This window comes from Xiphophorus couchianus, chromosome 19, assembly GCF_001444195.1.
Source record: "Xiphophorus couchianus chromosome 19, X_couchianus-1.0, whole genome shotgun sequence".
In the NCBI taxonomy this organism is placed as follows: Eukaryota; Metazoa; Chordata; class Actinopteri; order Cyprinodontiformes; family Poeciliidae; genus Xiphophorus; species Xiphophorus couchianus.
This window is the reverse complement of record NC_040246.1, coordinates 3,312,155-3,332,877: the sequence shown is the minus strand read 5'-3', so window position 1 is coordinate 3,332,877 and position 20,723 is coordinate 3,312,155. Positions and strand designations below refer to the sequence as shown.

The 20,723-nt window shown below is 41.1% G+C and overlaps 2 protein-coding genes across 6 annotated transcripts in view; both read left to right on the top strand.

The window, feature by feature from the left end:
• The window catches only part of pacs2 (phosphofurin acidic cluster sorting protein 2), a 73,379-nt gene extending 67,485 nt beyond the window's left edge, over positions 1-5,894 (top strand). For all 5 annotated transcript variants that reach the window (XM_027999814.1, XM_027999815.1, XM_027999816.1 and 2 more), the window contains 4 exons: positions 798-933; positions 1,040-1,260; positions 1,423-1,536; positions 2,550-5,894. In XM_027999814.1, coding sequence (XP_027855615.1) covers positions 798-933; positions 1,040-1,260; positions 1,423-1,536; positions 2,550-2,668 — 590 coding nt within the window. In that variant the 3' untranslated portion in view covers positions 2,669-5,894. The remainder of the gene's footprint in view (positions 1-797; positions 934-1,039; positions 1,261-1,422; positions 1,537-2,549) is intronic.
• A 1,165-nt stretch (positions 5,895-7,059) lies between these two features.
• On the top strand, positions 7,060-20,606 carry dcaf5 (ddb1 and cul4 associated factor 5). Its single transcript, XM_027999819.1, has 10 exons — positions 7,060-7,141; positions 7,296-7,513; positions 8,676-8,819; positions 10,430-10,466; positions 10,589-10,728; positions 12,968-13,097; positions 14,722-14,935; positions 16,340-16,406; positions 17,045-17,172; positions 18,585-20,606. The coding sequence occupies exons 1-10, from the start codon at positions 7,071-7,073 to the stop codon at positions 19,863-19,865; spliced, it is 2,430 nt and encodes an 809-aa protein (XP_027855620.1). The 5' UTR covers positions 7,060-7,070; the 3' UTR covers positions 19,866-20,606.
• The last annotated feature ends 117 nt before the right edge of the window (positions 20,607-20,723 follow it).

Below are 20,723 nucleotides of genomic sequence, written 5' to 3'. Positions count from 1 at the left end.
TTTTGTTGTTCCCAGATCAACTTTTAATTAATTTATTAATAGAGAAAGCTTTTCCAAATCTTGAACTCTACTAAATGAGTTTTTAAAGAGGTAGTATCATGGAGAATTGACTTTTTCTAGATTTACATCAGGTTATAAAGTTATTCCCTCATCAAAAACATACCTGGAGTGTTGTGTTGATTCTTTCACGCATGTTTGAGAAATCCTTTAATTTCCGTGGCAACCATTCAGCTGAGCAAAACGCCTGGGTGGACCTAGCTCTGCCTTTGAGGACGAAACTCCTCCTCAGAGCTGCAGTTTCTGAGCTTCTGCTTCACACAGCAACTCTCCGCCTCTCAGCTCCCACAGACTAGCCAGCAGCAATTAGCAAACACCTGCTGGAACTGAGCTCATTATAGGAGCTACTTCTCAGTGCATCGCTGGTAAACACGTTGTTAAAGGGTTAATAGAGGAGCCATGTTGGGATGACGTCTCGAAAGTGAATTTTAAGGCGCAATTTCAAGGTGTTAAATTAGGAAGTAAAATTTCTTTTAAGTTGTACTTTAGATTATATATATATATATTGCATTTTTATAACAACTGAAAGCAACACAGTTACTTGATTGTGCTATAAAATGACACCATGTGCCTGGAAAATACAGAAAACTGCCCCTTTAAGGTTGTAAAAAGTTACGTTTTCAGAACCGCTAAAAGCTATTTTAACGAGATGACAGAAAAAGAAGTGCTGAAGTAATAAAATCCCAAATTAAATGAGCTGTCCAACTGTGCGTTATTTTAACAACAGCTTTCCTTTTCAGGAGACTCTGATGATGCAGCACCTCTGAGCTCGTCTCTGCTCTCCTCCACCCCTCCTCAAGTATCTCCCGCTTTTAAAGAGGCTTCGCCAACACCACCGCCTTCTCCCTCCATCAACACCAGCTTCTGTGCTCTCAGGTTTGGAATTACAGTGTAATTGAGAAATCTTTCAGTGTCTGCTTTTGCAAAAAAAAAATAAAATGAATAAAAGCTGGTTTACATAAAGCTGCTCGTTTCTCATCAGTTCCAGCAGCCAGGCGGATCTGATGGGCCTTCAGGTAGATTACTGGGTGGCTCCGACAGAGAGGAAGAAAGACATGGAGAAGCGGGACTCCTCCTCCAAAAACACTTTGAAGTGCAATTTCCGCTCGCTGCAGGTCAGCCGGCTTCCACCGGGGGGCGCAGAGCCGAGCCCCCAGCCCACCATGTCTATGACTGTCGTAACCAAGGAGAAAAATAAGAAGGGTGTGTCTCTTATTTCATTTTTTAAATTATTATTTTAATGAAACGATGCTTAAAATCAGGTCTTTTACTTCAAACGTTATGTTTTAAGCCTTGCAGAAAGCAGACCGACTCTGAATGCCTCTGTTACTAACAATGTGGATGTCTGCTGTTGCCTTCTGACAGTCATGTTTCTGCCGAAGAAGAGCAAAGACAAGGAGGTAGAGTCGAAGAGTCAAGTGATCGAAGGCATCAGCCGCCTCATCTGCGCTGCCAAACACCAGCAAACCATGCTGAGAGGTGAGATGATCTTTTGTTGCATTTCTTTTTATTATTACTTAGAAATTGTGGAATACTCATTACTTTTACAAATTTAGAACAAACTTAGAAAGTCCAGAGAATACTTACTTATATTTATCTAGCAAGATCAGGAGTATCCATAGATACTTTAGATCAACATTATTAGATTATTTTTCTTCTATTTCTCTTTATTGTGGTTTATTTTGTTTGTATTTCCTTTTTAATTCATGTAAAGCACTTTGAAATGCCTTGTTGCTGAAAATGTGCTATACAAATAAAATTACCTACATTTTTTTTTTAAATTGTTTTTAAGGAAGGGCTAGTTAAATCATACAACAAAGTACAAAGTCCAGGGGTGTCCAAAGTATGGCCTGGGACACATAAACGAATAAAATCATTATTAAAATTATTTTATTTGGCCCTTGAACACAAATCCAGAATAATTAAAAAGCAGAAACCAATTGATGGCCCAAATGTGGAAATTGTCTGTTGTTTTTTTGTTGTTGTTTTTTTAAAGATCTTTTTATGACTTTTATGATACAGATTTTATAAGGGTTTTGTTTGTTGTATCGATCCCAAAAGGAAATTAAATATTCAAAAATAAAATGTTGTGGCCAGCCAGTAGTTTAAATTTCCCAGTGTCCAGCAGCGTAGATAAAATTCTTGTTGTAACCCATAAAGAACAGTTTTTATGTCATTAAATAACCATCACAAACAGAGCTGTGCAGCCGCTCTTTGTGATTATGGTACTTTAGTGTTTAAACAAATAACCTGGACAGAAATAGAAGTGACTTTTTAGACAAATCAATTGTATTTTAAGGTGTAACTATGTTACTTACACAAAACTGTTTTCTAACAAGACACTTTCTGTCTTGTTTCTATGAACTCTTGATGAACACTATACAGATAGAACTAGATTATTTTTCACTCTAAAACAAATGGGGGGGGGGAGCTAAAATACATCCCAAAATATGTTTACTTTATTTATGGCTGGTTTTGTGTCTTCTCCACAGTGCTGATTGATGGAGTCGAGTGGAACGATGTCAAGTTTTTCCAGTTAGCAGCTCAATGGTCCTCGCATGTAAAACACTTCCCCGTCGGGATTTTTGGGCACAATAAGGGCCCGTACTAGCAGCACCTTGAAAAGAGACTGAAACAAGGAGGACAGCCCCCGTTGACCCCTGTGCCAAGATTTTAACCCCCTGCCTCCTTCATTTTACTCTGCTGTCTTAAGTTAAACTGCCGCTCTCCACTGTTGCATTTGTCCGATTATTTAATATTCCATTTTTTTGTTGTTTGTTTTTTTTATGTAAAGCTGCCAGGTGGAAATGACTTTACCCTGCTTAAAAAGCTGCTGATGTTTTGTAGACCTTTGAGAAAGTAGTCTTCATAAAACCTTTAACATGTTGAGTGAGTCATCAGGTAGGACCTGTTTTATTTTTTTTTGCTGTTTTATTTAATGTTTGTGTTTTTTTAAGGTTTGTATTAAACCAGCAAAATTATTACAGTACATAAAACACATACACACACAAAAACACAAGAGAAGCTGCCATGGAATGAAATGCTCTTACTTTCAATTCAGGTTTTTTCCCCAGGTTTTCTTTGCCGAGAAGTAAAAAAAAGATAACTAGCTAGAGTTGATGTAAAATCAGTGAACTGAGCTGTCATTAAGATATTTTCTTTCACTCCATACAAACTTCTGTATTTTGTATTTCTACCTCTAAAAATTAACTCAAAATATGTCAAGTGTTAGGAACAAAAATAAATTAGAACAAACATTGGAATTTATTAACATTTAAAAGGTAACAAACAAATATTTGGCTAAGAGGCTTCAAGTGCCTGCTAGAAACCTCCCAGCCACCAGGGGGCTGCGAGTACTCACAAAGAATGAGTCTGAAACAATTCCTAAGGTCCCTTTGGACTGGCTCTGGAATCAATATTATTGGCAGCTAATTAGCTTAGCATAGCAAACTGGCAAATTTGAAAAATTTGCTTTATAAAGTTCTGAAGTTTAACCTTATGTTAATCCTAAGCTAACAGCCACTGGCTACAAAAACTCGGCTACGGCCAGAAGTAAACATCCTTCCACCATATTGGACTCACATTGGACGTGACCTAGAAATATGAAGTTTTGATGTAATTGGTAAAATTGGAAGAATCCTAATTTACTGTGGCATAAATACTCATCTAACTGAACATGGGTGTACGTTCAAAAATGTCTGACTATTCCTTTGAGTTTTCCTTGTAAATGGAAATTAGTTGTAGAAAGGCCTATCTTTACCTTTAAGCTGTTTAATCCTCCTTCAAGGGAAAGTTAAGATTTTTTGTAATAAAGTTCTGTAAAGTTATTATCAGTTATATACCAGTTAGTTTGTAGAAAAGAAAATACATTTGCAGGACATAAAATGCTAGCTAGCTAGGTAACCAGACGAGCCCCCTGTTTTAGCTCATTTTGTCCATTTAGGCAACTCAAACTATGTTATAAAGTACTGCGCTTTATTGGGGAATTTTAAAATTACATGATCAAAAACTACCAGCTTTATTAATCTGCTAGTTTATTTAATCTTGGTCTAACAAGTTCAGTTTAGTTTGTTTCCAAATGGGACAATGCAGATCAATGAACATCCATTGTACATGTAAATGAGATTATAAGCCAAGTGTGTAAGTTCCCTCTTTAGTCACAAAAACATTCACTCTTGCTTGATGCTCTGGGTTGTAGGTTCTCCATTTCAAAATGTAATATTTGTTATTGTCAAACACTTAAATTTTAGTTTTAATCTTAGCACAGGACATGTTTTAATACATGTATGGCCCTGCATGCTTTTTGAAACTGTAATCTGGCTTTTAATTTAATCTTTAGAATATTCCTTCTTCCTCACTGAGTGACCCGTCAGCTCATGTTCACAATTTGTTCTCCACATTTTTCCACAAATGCCCTCACTGATTTCTTCAAATATTTCAGTAATGACCCAGCAGTGTGTTTGAAGTACACCTGTAAAAACACACCCACAAGTGTTACCTCCAAGTAACCTATCAGAAGCTTAAAAAGCGGTGACCTCATCACTTAAGCTCTTCCAAGATATGTAAAGGCATAGTAAACTTAATGTAAGTAAGTTTCTAGTTTTACCAGTGGAGTTGTATCCTTTACATTTTCAGTTTGAGTTGTTTGAAATAACTAAAATCAGCCAAAATAGGGGATTCTATTGGACTAGCTCTTGTCCTTTCTGAGGATACATTCACAAAACTTCACTTCGAAAAATCTGAACTATCCCTTTAAGACCAGCACTCCTTCGCACTGCGTAGCTTTTTGCTGAAAGCAAAGACTTTGATTGTTTTAGGGGTTTTCTGTGGCCAATGCGAGTTTGTTCATCACAGCGCTCAGCCTGTGTGCTCTGCTACTTTATAACGTTCAGGTGAATGTATCAAAAGGTTACCTTACTGCAGTGCTACTCAATTCCAGTCCTCAGGCCCCCCTGCTCTGCATGTTTTAGATGTGCCTCTATTCCAGAACAGCTGATTCAAATGATTGCATGACCAGAAGCCTGTTAATCACCCACAGATTCAATCCAGGTGTGTAGCAGAAGGGAAACGCCTAAAACATGCAGGGCGGGGAGGCCTGAGGACCGGAATTGAGAAACGCTGCCTTCCTGTAAAGCACTTTTAAACGTTTGTGTAATTTAGATTAGCTTAAAATCACTCTCCCCCGGGAACCTGCAGGTGTACAACCGGCTGGCCGCTGCGAGCCACCGAAGCTGGGCAGCAGCACAAACAAGTGGCGTCGTCATTTATATGCAAAGCTAGTCAAGCCGCTGTACTATTAACACATTAATAGGCTCAGTGTGGGGCCTAAATGGAGTATTGTAGAGTTTAGTTCAAATATTCTAAGTTTAGAGCAGATTGTGTACGTAGTGAATGTCTGAAGCTTCTCTTCAAGCTTAGCTGTGCGTCAAACACACTTTTTGCCCACAAATTGTTACCGACTAGAACTTTGATCGTAACCCTTGTCATTTGTTTAATAAGTGCCTAAATTGCATAATTTGACAAATCAGTATAAGTAAGAATCCCTGCCAACTATGGTGCTGAGTCTGGGCCCAAGAGAACTTAAATAAACTCTGACACAAACAAATAGTTACGTCTGTTCACGTGTGCAATGCTAAATCGCATTCTAGCCACTTGGCTCTAAGTAAAATAAACCCCTAATGTTGAGGAAAACCTTGGTTGTTTCTTCTTATCTGTGTGAAATATATTTTTATTTTAAGTGTTGTCTCAGAGAAAGCTTCTCAAGACTGAAAGTTGCTTAAAGACTACCACTGTAATCCCAAAAATTGGGAATAATAAAACTACTATACACACTAAAATCTACTTCTCGTTTCCTTTGTTTCAGCTACTGTTATATACTCAGGGGATTTTATGTAATTCATCTGACCTGCCATTATCTGAGCATGTAGGGTCGCAGAGGTTTTATGTAATGATTTTCTTTAAAAAGTGATAAAACTGGCGTGCCGTGGTGGCGTAGGGGGTTAGCGCGACCCATATTTGGAGGCCTTGAGTCCTCGACGCAGCCCTGGAGGGGTTAAAAAAAAAAAAAAAAATTACATTAAAAGTGATAAAATAAGCACCATAATTTGAAAAGCAGAAGTTGACAAAATATGACTCCTGACTGTAAGGAGCTCAATGAAGCTCAATGAAGTGTTATTGGGATTTATGTGATAGATCAATAGAGGTTAGTGTGTTCAAAATCCTTTAAAAAAATTTTTTAAATACATTTGTAATGAGACTTATTTACTCCAGTACCCTTCAGAAATCACCTAATTGGTTATTAATCCATCTGTGAGTGATTTAATCTCAGTGCATCTCAGGTTTTTGCTTTTTTCTTCTTCAGGAACAAGGAGGTGGGAAGGAGTTGATGGGAAAACAATTACAGACTTAAGTTTTATCAAGATATTATTTCATGGTACTATTGTGATAATGATAAAAGTGATGATAAGAACTATTTATTATCTTTTTTTAGGTGATTGTATGGTTGTGACTGCATGACTCAGCAATTTAAACATCAATAATTGAAGTTTATCGTGGCAACGATAAATCAAAAATCTTTTGAGAAATGTGTCATGATAAATGATAAACGATATGATAAATGCCCACCCCTACCTTACGTAAATAACAATTTTAATTTGCATGTATGAAATGGGAAGAAAATTATTTTTTGTCTTGGAAAAAAATACATTAAAATAATAATAATAAGAGATCTTCATAACTAAATCCAAAGGTAGGTATGAGTTAAAATATGAAATAAATGAAAGGTCGTGTGTAGTGATGTCCGTAATTACCACCTTTCACGTTCGTATAAAAGTATGTTGATGAATAATGTTTATTTTTTTCAACATTAGGAGTATTTTGTGTCCAAGGTGGAGCAGAAATTGAAAGGGCCTCCAAAGGTTAAAACAATTTGAAAACTGAGGATATTTTGTCCGGATTTTAATGCCATTTTTTGTAGTTTTATTATTACTTGCTACAGTTTGGTGGACCGCCGGATGACAGCGGAGAGGAGGCGGGGGAGACACGAAGCTGCTCCCAGACTACCCAGACCAAGCGGGCAGAGCAGGTACGAAACAACGTCGACATCAGCGGACACGCAGCCCATATCCACCAGGATGTAGAACCAAACCAGCAAGAGCAGTCGTGCGCCACATCTACCCATTTACATAAGCAGATGTATCGGGTGGAGTGGTGGAGTTAAAAGGCCTGTTTCTTTTCAGCGCGGCCAAAATGAAGGAGCTGAAGGGCTGCGGTATGCGCTGCTCGGTGGGCTTTCTGTCCCGCAGGGAGCTGACCGGACAGCCGCTCATGAAGGACGAATTTCAGAGACGGAGGCTGGCAGGCTGCACCAGCCTCTACAAGAAAAATTTGGAGGGCCATTTTGGCTGCGTCAACGCCATTGAGTTCTCCAACAACGGCGGAGAATATCTGGTGTCTGGTAAGTTGGCTGCAGTTGTCCTGCTAGCATGCTAGCACGCTAACATGCTAACAGCGGCTGTCAGCTGCTTCCTGCGAGAGACTCCGCTGCTAGCCTGGCTTAGCTTGCTTTGCTAGCTAGCAAACATTAACCCGGGCAGTCTACAGCTCACAACACCGCTACCCCATGTCAGTCTTTTAAATTACGTGTTTAATTTCTAAACTCCACATTTCTGAGCGAGGTTTGTGTGATAGCAACGACGTTTTCCTTAAAATGACAACACTGTTTAGCTCCACAGAAGATAATAAACAGTCGTCTGGCCCAGTGTGACAGCTTGTGGTTGGCCGTTCGCTGTTTACCTTGGAAACTGCTTTATTGTGGCTTAACTCAGAGTGCACCATTGGCTGTGCTAACTTCAGGACTACAGTGGAGCCCCGTGGCCGTGTCACTGACACTGGCATAAAAATGAGTCTTCATAGCGCATTAAGTTACTCCGCAGTTTACATCGGGTTTCCTGATTAGTTTGGAAAAGTACGGGCGTTGATTAAACCATTTTCCAACGCCGGATAGGTAGAAGCAAATTAAGAGAAATTAATGCTATTAGACTATTTGCACCTGTCTTTGAGGGTTTTTGCACATTTCCTAATTAAACCCACTGCTCTGGCATCATCAATTAATTCACTGAAGAAATCCTGACGATGCCTCTTACAACAACACGTTTTTCTGGACGATAAATTGTCCCAGAACAATGCTGCTGTTTCGAGACCATTTTCAAGTAATACATTGATAATAGGATTAATGCTGCAAATTTGCCTTTTCAAAGACTAGTAAACTTTCCACTCCACACTGGAATTGGAAGACATTTTCAATATCCAAAACACAACAACCAACAATAAATAAAAAGAAAATATGAACCACACACAACCAAAACCATAAATAAAATGGTTTATGAAGTCTCTTAACAAAATTGTGCTTCAAAAAATATTGGTCAGCAGAATAAAAAGCACCAAGCTCGTATAAATTTATTGTACGATCAGTTGCTTATTGCTACGTTGTGATGTTGCCTCTTTGAGAATTAAAATCTGTTTGTGCGAAACATCCTTTCAATTCAATGCTTGATAAAAGCGTTCCTCAAATCTTTCAGTGTGGTCATAGCAGACGTCCTTATTTTTCTCCACATCAGGAGGCGATGACCGGCGTGTGCTTCTGTGGGATATTGAGAAAGCCATCCACTCCCATTCCAAGCCGGTGAAACTGAAGGGCGAGCATCTCTCCAACATCTTCTGCCTCGCCTTCGACAGTTCCAACTCAAAAGTCTTCTCCGGCGGTAAGACGGATGCACAGAAGAAACAAACACGTACACACACTCTTTTAATGAATGTTTTTGCACCCACGCATGAAAAGAAAAAGCTCAGGCCTGAATTCAGGCTACGGTGTCACCCATCGCTCCTGCTTTTAATTTGAGCCTAAATGAAGCCACCAAAGTTCGACGCCAAAGTTCAACGCTGCCAGAGATGGAGCGTTTGAGCCTTGAGAAAAGCCCCTCTCACCAGTCGACAGGAGCCACGCATCCATCCAATTGTCATGTTTAAGCAAACTTTTGAAATGTTGCAAAAAAAGAAGAAGAAAATAAAAGACGAATTAGATGCGTTTCCAAAGCAGATGTTGATGCTACGTAAAGCTGTAATAAACAGGAAGTAGAGGCTGAAAATTAGTAGGTGTCAGAAAAAATGGGAAGAGCTCTCCTTCCCCAGATGGAGCTTTGGAAATTTTTCTGGCAAGGCAGAGACTCACAAGTGGATGGGAAAGTTGCTACGTCAGAACTTATTTAGCAAATATATTTCCATCTCCTTCCTTTGCGTGTTAACTCATTTTTTTTCTTTGTTTGTTTTTTGGAAAAGCCAAAAGCCACCTCAAGGGAACGTGAAAACTATTTTGCGAAAATGCGAAATGTATGTTGAATTTTGCCATTTCCTTCAACCGTTAGTAATGCGATATTCAAAATGCGCTTAAAAAAATACATTGATGACAACATCCATGTGTTTATTACACTCAACAAAATTATAAACGCAACACTTTTGTTTTTGCTCCCATTTTTCATGAGATGGACTCAAAGATCTAAAATTCATTCCAGATAATCAATATTACAATTTCTTTCAAATGTTGTCCACAAATCTGTCTAAATGTTTGATATTGAGCACTTCTGCTTTGCTGAGATAATCCATCCCACCTCAGAGGTGTGCCACATCAAGATGCTGATCTGACATCATGATTAGTGCACAGGTGTACCTTATACTGCCCACAATAAAAGGCCACTCTGAAATGCACAGTTTTGTCTCTCAGCAAAATGCCACAGATGTCACAAGCATCGAGGGAGCGTGCAATTGGCATGCTGACAGCAGGAATGTCAACCAGATCTGTTGCTCGTGCATTGAATGTTAATTTCTCCACCATAAGCCGTCTCCAACGGCGTTTCAGAGAATATGGCAGTACATCCAACCGGCCTCACAACCGCAGACCACGTGTAACCACACCTGTGCACTAATCATGATGTCAGATCAGCATCTTGATGTGGCACACCTGTGAGGTGGGATGGATTATCTCAGCAAAGCAGAAGTGCTCAATATCAAACATTTAGACAGATTTGTGGACAACATTTGAAAGAAATGGTAATATTGTTTATCTGGAATGAATTTTAGATCTTTGAGTCCATCTCATGAAAAATGGGAGCAAAAACAAAAGTGTTGCGTTCATATTTTTGTTGAGTGTACATCCAGTGCAAACTACAATGGAGTTTTGTTTCAAAAATATGAGCTAGATTTTTTTATTTTTTGTAATGAGGAACCACACGTCTTGAAAGCTTCGCAGCCTTTGTTTTCATAAACTTGTAATTAAAACCCACTCGTCCAGTCATTTGTGTGCTTTTTCGTCTCCCAGGAAACGACGAGCAGGTGATTCTTCACGACGTGGAGAGGTGGGTACAACAAAATCCCCGACTCTGTGTTTCTGAAGCACTTTCCTGCCGTTTTAAAACGGCCGGCTGATGCGTCACACTGCTGATTTTAATTAACCTGTGGCCGACTGTTGCTCCTGCAGTCAGGAAACTCTGAACGTGTTCCTGCATATAGACGCTGTGTACAGCTTGTCCGTCAGCCCCGTCAACGACAGCATCTTTGCGAGCTCGTCCGACGACGGCCGCGTTCTGATCTGGGACACTCGGGAGCCGTCGCACGGAGGTGAGGACGGGTGGAGTAAACGTTAAATCAGAGCTGTCGTTATGGAATGTTTTGTTGTTTTTTTTAAATCATTGTAGAGCTCCTAAAAACATTTGGAGAAGTCTTACGTTTAGCGAATCTTTTGTAAGCATCTGAAACGAAATATTGCTTGAAGCCAGATTTTGTGAAAAGACGTAAATCCTCATTTGATATTAAATATTGCACAAGCTTGTTCTGTAATTGTTGGGATGACAAGCTGTTGGACAACGAAATTAAATGTAGTCATGTTAACTTGGCGAGGCTTAATAGTGTTAAAATACAAACGGGATGCATCACCTTTCACTTCTATTTTAGAACCCTTCCTTGTGACCGAGTCGGTCTGAAAATAACTCTGGCCAGCCGGCCTTCGCTCTTTGTGTCGGCCTATTAATGTTCGCTACAGGAAGGTGTTAATACAACGTCCATCCCAAGAAACGTCACACCCAATTGAATATTTTTAGGACTGTCCTCAGCTGTGATTATGGTACGTTTCGAGGGGTAGGCGATATGGACTTGGTTTCATCACAGTACTTTGTGATAACAATAAAAGTGACAATAAGAACTACTTATCACCTTTTTTTTTTTTTTTTTTAGGTAATTGTATGACTGTGTGTCCCAGTAATTACAGCCCCACAAACACAACAAACACAAATACTGATCTTGAAAAACATTCCCATAATGTACTGCTTCATGACACAAGTCACGTGAAGAAGTGTGATTTGTATCTCCAAACTCCACCTGGTAACTGCGTCTAATTTTTTTTTTTTTTTTTTTGTACCCCTCCAGGGGATCTTTTGTGGGCTCTAGTGTCCCTTATATGATAGTGGGCTGACAGGAAACGGGGAAGGAGAGGAGGGAAGACATGCGGCAAATATCGTCGGGTCCGGGAGTCGAACCCGCGACGGCCACGTCGAGGACTGAAGGCCTCCAAATACGGGTCACGCTATCCACTACGCCACCACGGCACGCCCCTACTCATATTTTTTGAATGTGTTTATATTTTTTGATACTCCCTTATTGAACAAACAGTGGAGAAAATTTGTAAAAGAAAAAAAAAATCAACAATCCCAAAAATCTCCTCAATTTTAGGGATTTCTAACCATTAATTGGAATTTATCGTGACAACGATAAATCAAAAATATGATAAGTGTATCACAATAAAAGACAAACGATACAATACATTTCAAGCCAACATTTTGATAAACCGTTTATCTCCCTCCAGAGCTAGGTTTTTTTCTCTCTTTTGTTGCCTTGGCAAACTGAAGTCCTCAACAAAGCTTGCCAAACTCAGCTTTCGCCATCGACACGAACACTTTATAGTGATGAAACATAATGGTGGCGGCGGCAGTGTGATGCTGTGGGAAGGCTTTTCTTTTGCAGGAATAGTGAAGCTGGTGTAGTTACATTTAGCTGCCGGAGGTCTCGAAACTTAGGTGAAACCAAACTTTCTACAGGAAAATAACAATTAACATCCAGCCAAAGTTGCAGTGGAATGGTTCAGATTTGTCCATATAAATTTGCCAGAATGTCCTAGTCAAAGTCCAGAGCAGAATCCAGGTCAGGACCTGTGGCAGGGCTTTAAAATGGATGTTTGTGGATGCTCTCCATCCAGACTAACTGAATCAGACCTATGTTGTGGAGAAAAACAAAGGGGGCGTGCCGTGGTGGCGTAGAGGTTAGCGCGACCCATATTTGGAGGCCTTGAGCCCTCGACGCGGCCGTCGCGGGTTCGACTCCCGGACCCGACGATATTTGCCGCATGTCTTCCCCCCTCTCCTTCTCCGTTTCCTGTCAGCCCACTGTCATATAAGGGACACTAGAGCCCACAAAAGACCCCCTGGAGGGGTAAAAAAAAAAGAAGAGTAAACATTTCAGACTTTACATGTGCAAAACTTGTAGAGACTCGCCGTAAAGGACTCGGAGTAAGGAACTGCAGTGAAAGATGTCATGGATTTGGGGAGAAGATGTTTATTTCAGTCATTAGAGACTTGCCTCTGATTTGAGACGAATGCTTTGAGGATGTGGGAGGAAGAAATCTTTGGTCTTAGTGGGTTTAATTTGACAAAAACAAATTAATATGTTTCCAAATCACTGTAGATGTTTTTCTCTTTCTCATTTTTGTACAAATCGTCGTACTACACAAGTAGAATCTTCCTCTGAGAGACCTAAGCAATAGTTGTAACTCTCATCGCTTTGTTTCTATTTATTTTAACCCCCGCAGAGCCGTTCTGCCTGGCTAGTTACCCTTCAGCCTTTCACAGCGTGATGTTCAACCCTGTGGAGCCTCGGCTGCTGGCCACGGCCAACTCAAAGGAAGGAGTTGGACTGTGGGACATTCGTAAACCACGCAGGTGAGACGCCCGTGGGTTGATCCAGCAAAAAATACACCTCGTTCTTGAGGAGAAGTGAATTTAATTGCATAAAATTGTTATACAAACTATTGTCGACAAATGTCAGAAGCGCAACCTCATCTGGATTGTCTGCAGTCAAATCATTTAGTGATTCGGGTCTGAATGTTTTGGGCTTTTAACAGCAATCTTTGTAAAATTACATTAGCTGCCCAATTTAAATATTCTCACAACCCTTTAAGTTATGAAAATGATACCAATCAGAGCTGCAGCGCACCTGGTTTAAACAGAACTTTTTCCACATTGAGATACAAAAGGTACCTGGAAGATTCCCAGATCACGAGAAATAAAAATCTCTGCTCTGGTTTAACAAAGAAGGAACTTTTGGATGTGATTTCCAGGCGTTACGTTTTGTAGGAAACTCATCAGGTAGCAAACACCATTCCTATAGTTCAGCGGTCTCAAACTCCAGTCCTAGAGGGCCGCTGTCCTGCAGTTTTTAGATGTGCCACATGTACAAAACACTGGAATGAAATGACTTAATTACCTCCTCCTTGTGTAGATCAGTTTTCCAGAGCCTTAATGACCTAATTATTCTGTTCAGGTGTGGTGCAGCAGAGGCACATCTACAAGTTGCAGGACTGCAGCCCTCGAGGACTGAAGTTTGAGGCCCCTGCTATAGTTAGTTGGGATTGTTACCATAGAGCAGTGCTTCTCAATTCCGGTCCTCAGGCCCCCCTGCCCTGCATGTTTTAGGTGTTTCCCTGCTGCCACACACCTGGATTGAATCTATGAGTGATTAACAGGCTTCTGCAGTACTTGATGGCTGCAGAACAGGTAATGCAATCATTTGGATCAGCTGTTCTGAAATAGGGGTACATCTAAAACATGCAGAGCAGGGGGAAAATGCAGAGCAGAAAAACATGAATGTAGCAACACAGAGAGTCTCCTGTTGAGGATTTGGTGAAGCTGCCCCCTGTATGCATGCGATGCATTTTTAACTCTGTCCACCAGAGGGTGCTGTTTCCCCACTGATGAACCACTGCCAGGCCTTTTATTTCGTTCCTGTAAACAAACTATTTTACGTTTATATTACTATAACTGAATTATCTATAATACAGAGTTATTTTGAACGATGTAGAAAAATAATTATATTAAGGCTTAAATCTAATATCTAATTCATTTCTGTGTTTTGTTTCCCTTTCTTTGTCCACCGCTTTAATAAAGTGAGAAAAGAAACATACAGCTGTAACGCGCCGTTGGCGTTACTTTAACTAGATGCTATGCCATTATTTTTGTGCACCTTTACACCCCTGATCCCAAGGCTAGTATGACTTGATGCATGAAACACCTAGCAACAGATCATCCTTTCTTACACCCAAAAAAGTCAGAAATGAAACAACCAAAACTTCCTAATTTAATTGATGTATTGAGCCGTTTTCTTAGAATCTGTCAACTCCACTTTGTATTATTCCATTCACTATCAAGGAGATTGAATCTATGAATTATTCATTTGTGTATAGTGAATGATTTTATAGCTGTAAAATCTCATCAAATCTGTCGGCAGAAGTGGGTAGTAGTTTGCCTTGTGACGTTTCGAGCTCTGTTTCCCCTCTGTGCCTCGCAGCTCTCTGCTGCGCTACGGTGGCAGCATGTCCCTGCAGAGCGCCATGAGCGTCCGCTTCAACAGCACGGGCACGCAGCTCCTGGCTCTGCGGCGCCGCCTGCCGCCCGTCCTCTACGAGCTGCACTCCCGCCTGCCCAGCTTCCAGTTCGACAACCAGGGCTACTTCAACTCCTGCACCATGAAAAGCTGCTGCTTTGCGGGCGACAGGGACCAGGTGGGTCAACAAGTCGTAAACCGAAGCGGCTGCAGCGCCAAGCACTAAAACTAAAGCAGCACTCCCTGCGCATGCCAGAAAATACGTGCATGAAATCCTATACAGAACGAGTAAAGGTTTCCATTTCACGGACATAGGAAAGGAATTAAACCAACGTTCTGCCTGTAATAAATTACCAAGAAGTGATTAATTTTATCCTCCTGTTCTTCTACAATAATCTAAAGCTAACTTGTAAAACTCTTGTCTTTATCAGATACTTTTCACACATTGCTGAACTAGCACAGCCTGAACGATGAGTTTTCGAGTTTTGAACAGTGACAGACATGCCTGAGGTTTGGCTAAAAGCGGTTTGATTCTGACCGAGATGAGGAATGGCTGGATTTTTCTTTTGGTTTCCAAGAGTTATCTGAACTGAACTCCATTTTTCAGTAACTTCCTCAAACTTTGCAGGCAGTTGAGGATTTTCTCAGTGTGGTGCTGAAGCAGACGGTTGCCAAGAGGCAGTTCACCGCGTGATTGATGGGAAGGACGGTGGGGGGGAGGGTCTTTAGGGGTGCAGCATTCCCACCGGATGCATGTTATTATTATTTGGTTGAACTTAATTGCTTTTTATGCCCACACCTGCTGTAGATTGTGAAGACGAAGACAGTAGAGGTCAAGAAGATCTTTTGGAACATTGTAATGCTGGGAAAAAAACATTTTTTAACACAAATATGCAATCATGGTTTTACTTTGATGCTCCTAAAAACAAGCAACCAGAGCTACAATGGAATAGTGTAGACGAAGGCATAATTAGGAGTTAAATTCTGATCTGGTCTAGATCTGGTCCAAAGTCCAAAGTGAACACTTGTTCTCCAAAGAACAAGTGTTCAAGTTCGCTGGTCTTTTCATTGGTCCCAGTAGAAATGAATCAAACTGTGTTTGTGTTCTCTAAAAGTCGTGACTGAAGCAAGAAACGGAGATCAGGAGAATATCTACAGAGGCAAATTAAACAAATACTTCTCAAGTCATTGAGCAACAAAACTGCAAAAAGTATTTTGGCATTTTCACTTCCTGTCAGACAGGCTTGGAGACATTCTTTCCCTCAATGTTGCATGTGTCTAAAAGAATGTAAATCCCACAACGACCCTGTCAGAACTTCCTTCGGGAGAAAAGGTTTAAGTGAAACCATCTGTTCATAAAGCCTAGTAACGGTTCAGGCAGCGAGCAGGAGCTTTGTTTAGGCCACGACATGTGAACTCTGTGTCTGATCGCATAGCATGACTCTCAACTCTCCGATCAGATCTGCTGGTTTTCTGCTTCATCTTCTGTCCCTGGATTTATCTGCTTTTAGCTGCTTTCCTAGTTTCTCTCCCTTTTGGTGAACTTAAGTCTCAGTACTTTATTTTTTTTCTCTCTCTTCAGTACATCTTGTCTGGATCAGATGACTTTAATCTGTACATGTGGAAAATCCCAAACGACCCTGAAGCAGGTGAGTTATTGGTTTGATTTCCCAGATTCCAGGTTGATTTGGATTTTTCACAGTCCTGCTTGAAAACGTTACCCGAGTCCTGTGGCGGGAGATTGTTTACCGAGCGCAGGAAACACCCAATGCTATTTCTTTTAAAAGAAAAAGACATAAACATACTGATACTTATTTTGGACATCATTTCATTGAAATTGTCTATAGAACTGTTTTTGAATAAGAAAAAAAAGGAGGAGTCAAAGAAAATGCTAAATCAATTTCAGATTTTCTAACTTACATTTGCGTATTTTATTTTACCTTTTATACTAAAGTGTTTTGTTTTTTTTATCTTACTAACTTACTAAATGTGTTTTTTTTATTATTATTCATAATTCTACAAATTATGACCAACACACTGGTAGAGTGTGTAAAGGTTATGATACATTTTCACAATAAAATAACAATTTCAAATTGCTCACCTTTGTGTGTTTTAACCATGAGTGAGTATTATTTGATTTTTTTCCTTATTTTGTAGTTTTTCTTCTTGTCATGTTTATTTCTATGCAATATAATGTGCCATGCACATCATTTAATAAGGTCAACTGTGCAATTTTAAGAACATGTGTATATATTTAGCATTAATATCGTGAACCTTCTTTCCCCAGGCGGGCCTGGTCGCGTGGTGAACGGAGCGTTCATGGTTCTGAAGGGCCACCGCTCCATTGTGAACCAGGTTCGCTTCAACCCTCACTCCTACATGATCTGCTCCTCCGGAGTGGAGAAAGTCATCAAGGTGAGTGAAGAAACATCTCTGCTGTCGTAAGAATCGACTTTCGTCATGCTCTGTTGAAGGGAATCTCTTCGTTCATTCAGTCCGATTGAAGCGTTAGAGAAACTTTTGCACTTTGACAGTAGACTTGTCCTTCAGAGAGGCAACGTCACCATCAACTCGACACATGGACTAAACTGAGATTCTTACGTTGTGATAACCTTGAATAGAAATGCCATGTTTGCAAATTATTAGTTTTTGCACCAAAATGTTTGCCATTAATTGCTTTTATTTCAGCAGAAGAGCATTATTGTTGTTACTGCTGTTAAAATAATGCAATCTGTTGGTTATTACCGATATATTAATTTGATATATATCCAAATATGTTGTTTTTAATGGTCTTTAGCAAAAATGTAGCATAAACACTTGCTAAATTAATATTAGTAGGCCTGTAACGATGACAAACTTTGCTGGACGATAAATTGTTCCAGAACTTATTGCGATGAACGATGATGTTGTGTTTTGAGACCGTTTTCCAGTAATAATGGAACAGATTCTCAAAGATCAATAAACTTTAAATTCTAATGAACATTTAAACACTGGAACTGGAAGACATTTAAAATATCCACAACAAATAAAGAAAACAACAGAAAGAACAAATAAAATGAATTATGAAGTCTCTGTAAGCAAAATTATCTTTAAAAGAAAAAAAAGGGACAGTTGAGCCCATAGCACCAGACTGAAGACTTTTATCATTCAGTTTATGGCAAAAAGAGAAAAATGATAAATGAGTTTCATTTAATTTGTCATGCGATGAATTGATTTATTGTTTATTGCGACAGGCCTAAATATTAGTTTAGCAAATTAACTTTCTAAGACAGTACACAATATTTTATCGTTTTAACTCGCCTTATTACATATAGTGAGAGTATAACGAGCCTTGATTTAAGAGTGATACTTTAGGTTTCAGAATGTCTGAATAAGTTTTGCAATATGACGGATTTCCAAACCACCAAATTACAAGAAATCTCTGGAAGTGTGAGTCACCAGGTTGACAACAAACTTCTGGGTCAAAATTTGTTTTTGTGACATGCCAAAGTGTCACGTAGGAAACTCATTTCTGGTACAACACCTGCAATCTCAATTTCAAGTGTTTCTATTAAACACTTGAATCACTTGTTCTATAAAAAACACTTGATTCTATAAAAATCTGTAGTTTAAATGGTTTTTGCTTGAACCACTGATTATTTCCAGGTCAAAGTCCATTAAGAAGATACATACTTTAGTCTTTGTCGTACTCAAATTTGCTGTTAGCTTCAGGTTCATTAAGAGTTTTACAAAAAAGACGTCAAACATTGTATACGTTGAAGCTAAAGTATTAAAGACAAACTTGAAGATGTCGTCTCGTTGCTCTTCAACGTTTCCGTCTGACCCAGGTGTGGAGTCCGTACCGGCAGCCCGACAGCGAGGGGGATCTGGAGGGCCGGGTGGAGGACCGGTCCCGCAGCCTCTACAGCCATGAGGAGTACATCAGCCTGGTGCTCAACAGCGGCAGCGGCCTGTCCCACGACTACGTCAGTCAGTCCATAGAGGAGGACCCGCGCATGATGGCCTTCTTCGACTCTTTGGTGCGCCGGGAGATCGAGGGCTGGAGCTCGGACTCCGACAGCGACCTCAGCGAGGAGGCCATCATGCAGCTCCACGCCCGCGGCCGCCGCTCCACACAGGCTGCATCGGCGGCTCCTGTCGTCGCCTCGGCTGCCGACCGCCACACCGACTCCGACAACTCCTCGTCTTCCTCGTTGGCAGGACCCGACGCCTCAGGCGGGGAGGAGGGAGCCGCCGGGGAAGACGGAGAGGAGTGTCCCAGGAGACAGAGGAGACGGCCACAACACCAGTCAGGCTTCTTGGCCAACGAGGACTCGGACTCAAGTGAGTTTTGGCTCGACCCGATGCCCCGTCCTCGCTCGCCGAGCCCCAGGGAGAACTCCACGCTCTCCAGCCCCAGCAACTCTCCGTCGCTGCCCGCCGAGGCCTCCAGTTCCTCCACGTCCACCTCCAGCTCCAGCAGCGATGATGAGGAGCGCCGCAGCGCTGTCCGACGTCAGAACGTGGTGAGGCGGCGGCGCATGAACGTGGTCTCCAGGGCCGGGTACCGACCCGAGTCCATACAGGCTCTGTTTTCAGCCATCGACTCGTACAACTACCCGTCGATCTCCGTCGACGACCTGTCGACCTCCTCGTCGGACGATGAGCCGAACTCCCCGAAGATCAAACCTCGGGCTTCCGCTTCCAGAGAGGAGGAAAAGCACCTAAGTCCGTCGGAGTTTGTGTGTCTGAGTCCGGTGATGTCTCCGGAAAGCCAAGACAACAACGGGAGTGACAGGACTGAGCAGGGAGGGCGTTCCGTCGCGTCGCCTCAGTTACCGGACGAACTCGGCAGCCCTTACAGCAGAGAGGCCAACGACGTCTCAACTGTCGCGGACGACGTCTCTCAAAGCCGACGTAGTCCGGGAGTGAACGGGCAACGCAGACCCGTCACGCCTTCCACTCAGCGCGCGTCCTCAGAGTCCGAGGACGAGATCGGAACGCTAGCCGAAGAACCCAGGCCGCAGAGGGAGAAGGGCCTGGCGCAGAGCGCTCTGAAGCGGACTCACGTCGGGTCGGAGGAGGCGGAGTTGGGCTTGTCGTCCTCCGAAAAGAAGCTAAAGACGTAACAGAAGCCTCTTCTCATTTGTACCCAGAACAAAACTTACTAATTGGATTTTTTTATGAGTTTCTACAACTCAGTTGTTTGTTTTTTTTACATTTCAGACTCCTAGTTATGAATCACATGACCTCACATTGCTAAAGAACAGCTAAGAATGGTTGTTTTGTTGTTGTTGTTGAAGAGCAAACAGATTGGGCCATATCTTCATCGTTTCGGTCAAACCTACAGATCACATTAAGACATAAATTAGCTGCGTGTTGGTACTACGTGAGAGGCGTTTATTTTTATGAGACCTCAGTATTCATTTTTTGTTTTGTTTTGGAGGGGGGGAGGGTTTCCCCTCCACCACCTCCTAATGTTCTGATTGCTGCGCCCAGATCCGCAGTTCGGTTCTGCCTCTGACGACTAAAAGAACTTGTGCGGAGCAAAAGCTTTGAGGTTTTTAGTTGAGCTTTGTTCTGATCAGGTTTGTTGTCATTAAGTGTTGCTCAGTTTACGCTGCTCCAGGAAGCCTGAAGAACTGACTCCCAGTCAGTTTCTGCTTGTATAAACTGTGTTGACATTTTGCTTTGTTTTTGTGTTCTTAATCTGCCTACAGTTACAAATCATCTCACGTGTTTTCTTGCAACTAAAAAACTGATCTGTGACCAAAAAAAACAACAAAATGTCAGTGTTTACTTACTTTGATATACGTCAACAATTTGAAATAATTAAGAAATTTTATAAAGGATTCAAGGGTTACTCCTCAGTCTCCATGGCAACGTGCTCTTGATCGTAATGGAAAGTTTGTCCAGCTGTGAGGTGAAAAAGAAACAGGGTGGTAACTGATAAAATATTTCATAATTATTGTCCTCCAGGGACAAAG

Excerpts from the sequence above, each read along its gene's own strand:
- dcaf5 (XM_027999819.1), top strand. The coding sequence starts at position 7,071 with ATGACAGCGGAGAGGAGGCGGGGGAGACACGAAGCTGCTCCCAGACTA. Across the intron at positions 7,514-8,675 it reads CGGAGAATATCTGGTGTCTG|GAGGCGATGACCGGCGTGTG; the intron begins GTAAGTTGGCTG and ends TCTCCACATCAG. Across the intron at positions 10,729-12,967 it reads TCGGGAGCCGTCGCACGGAG|AGCCGTTCTGCCTGGCTAGT; the intron begins GTGAGGACGGGT and ends TAACCCCCGCAG.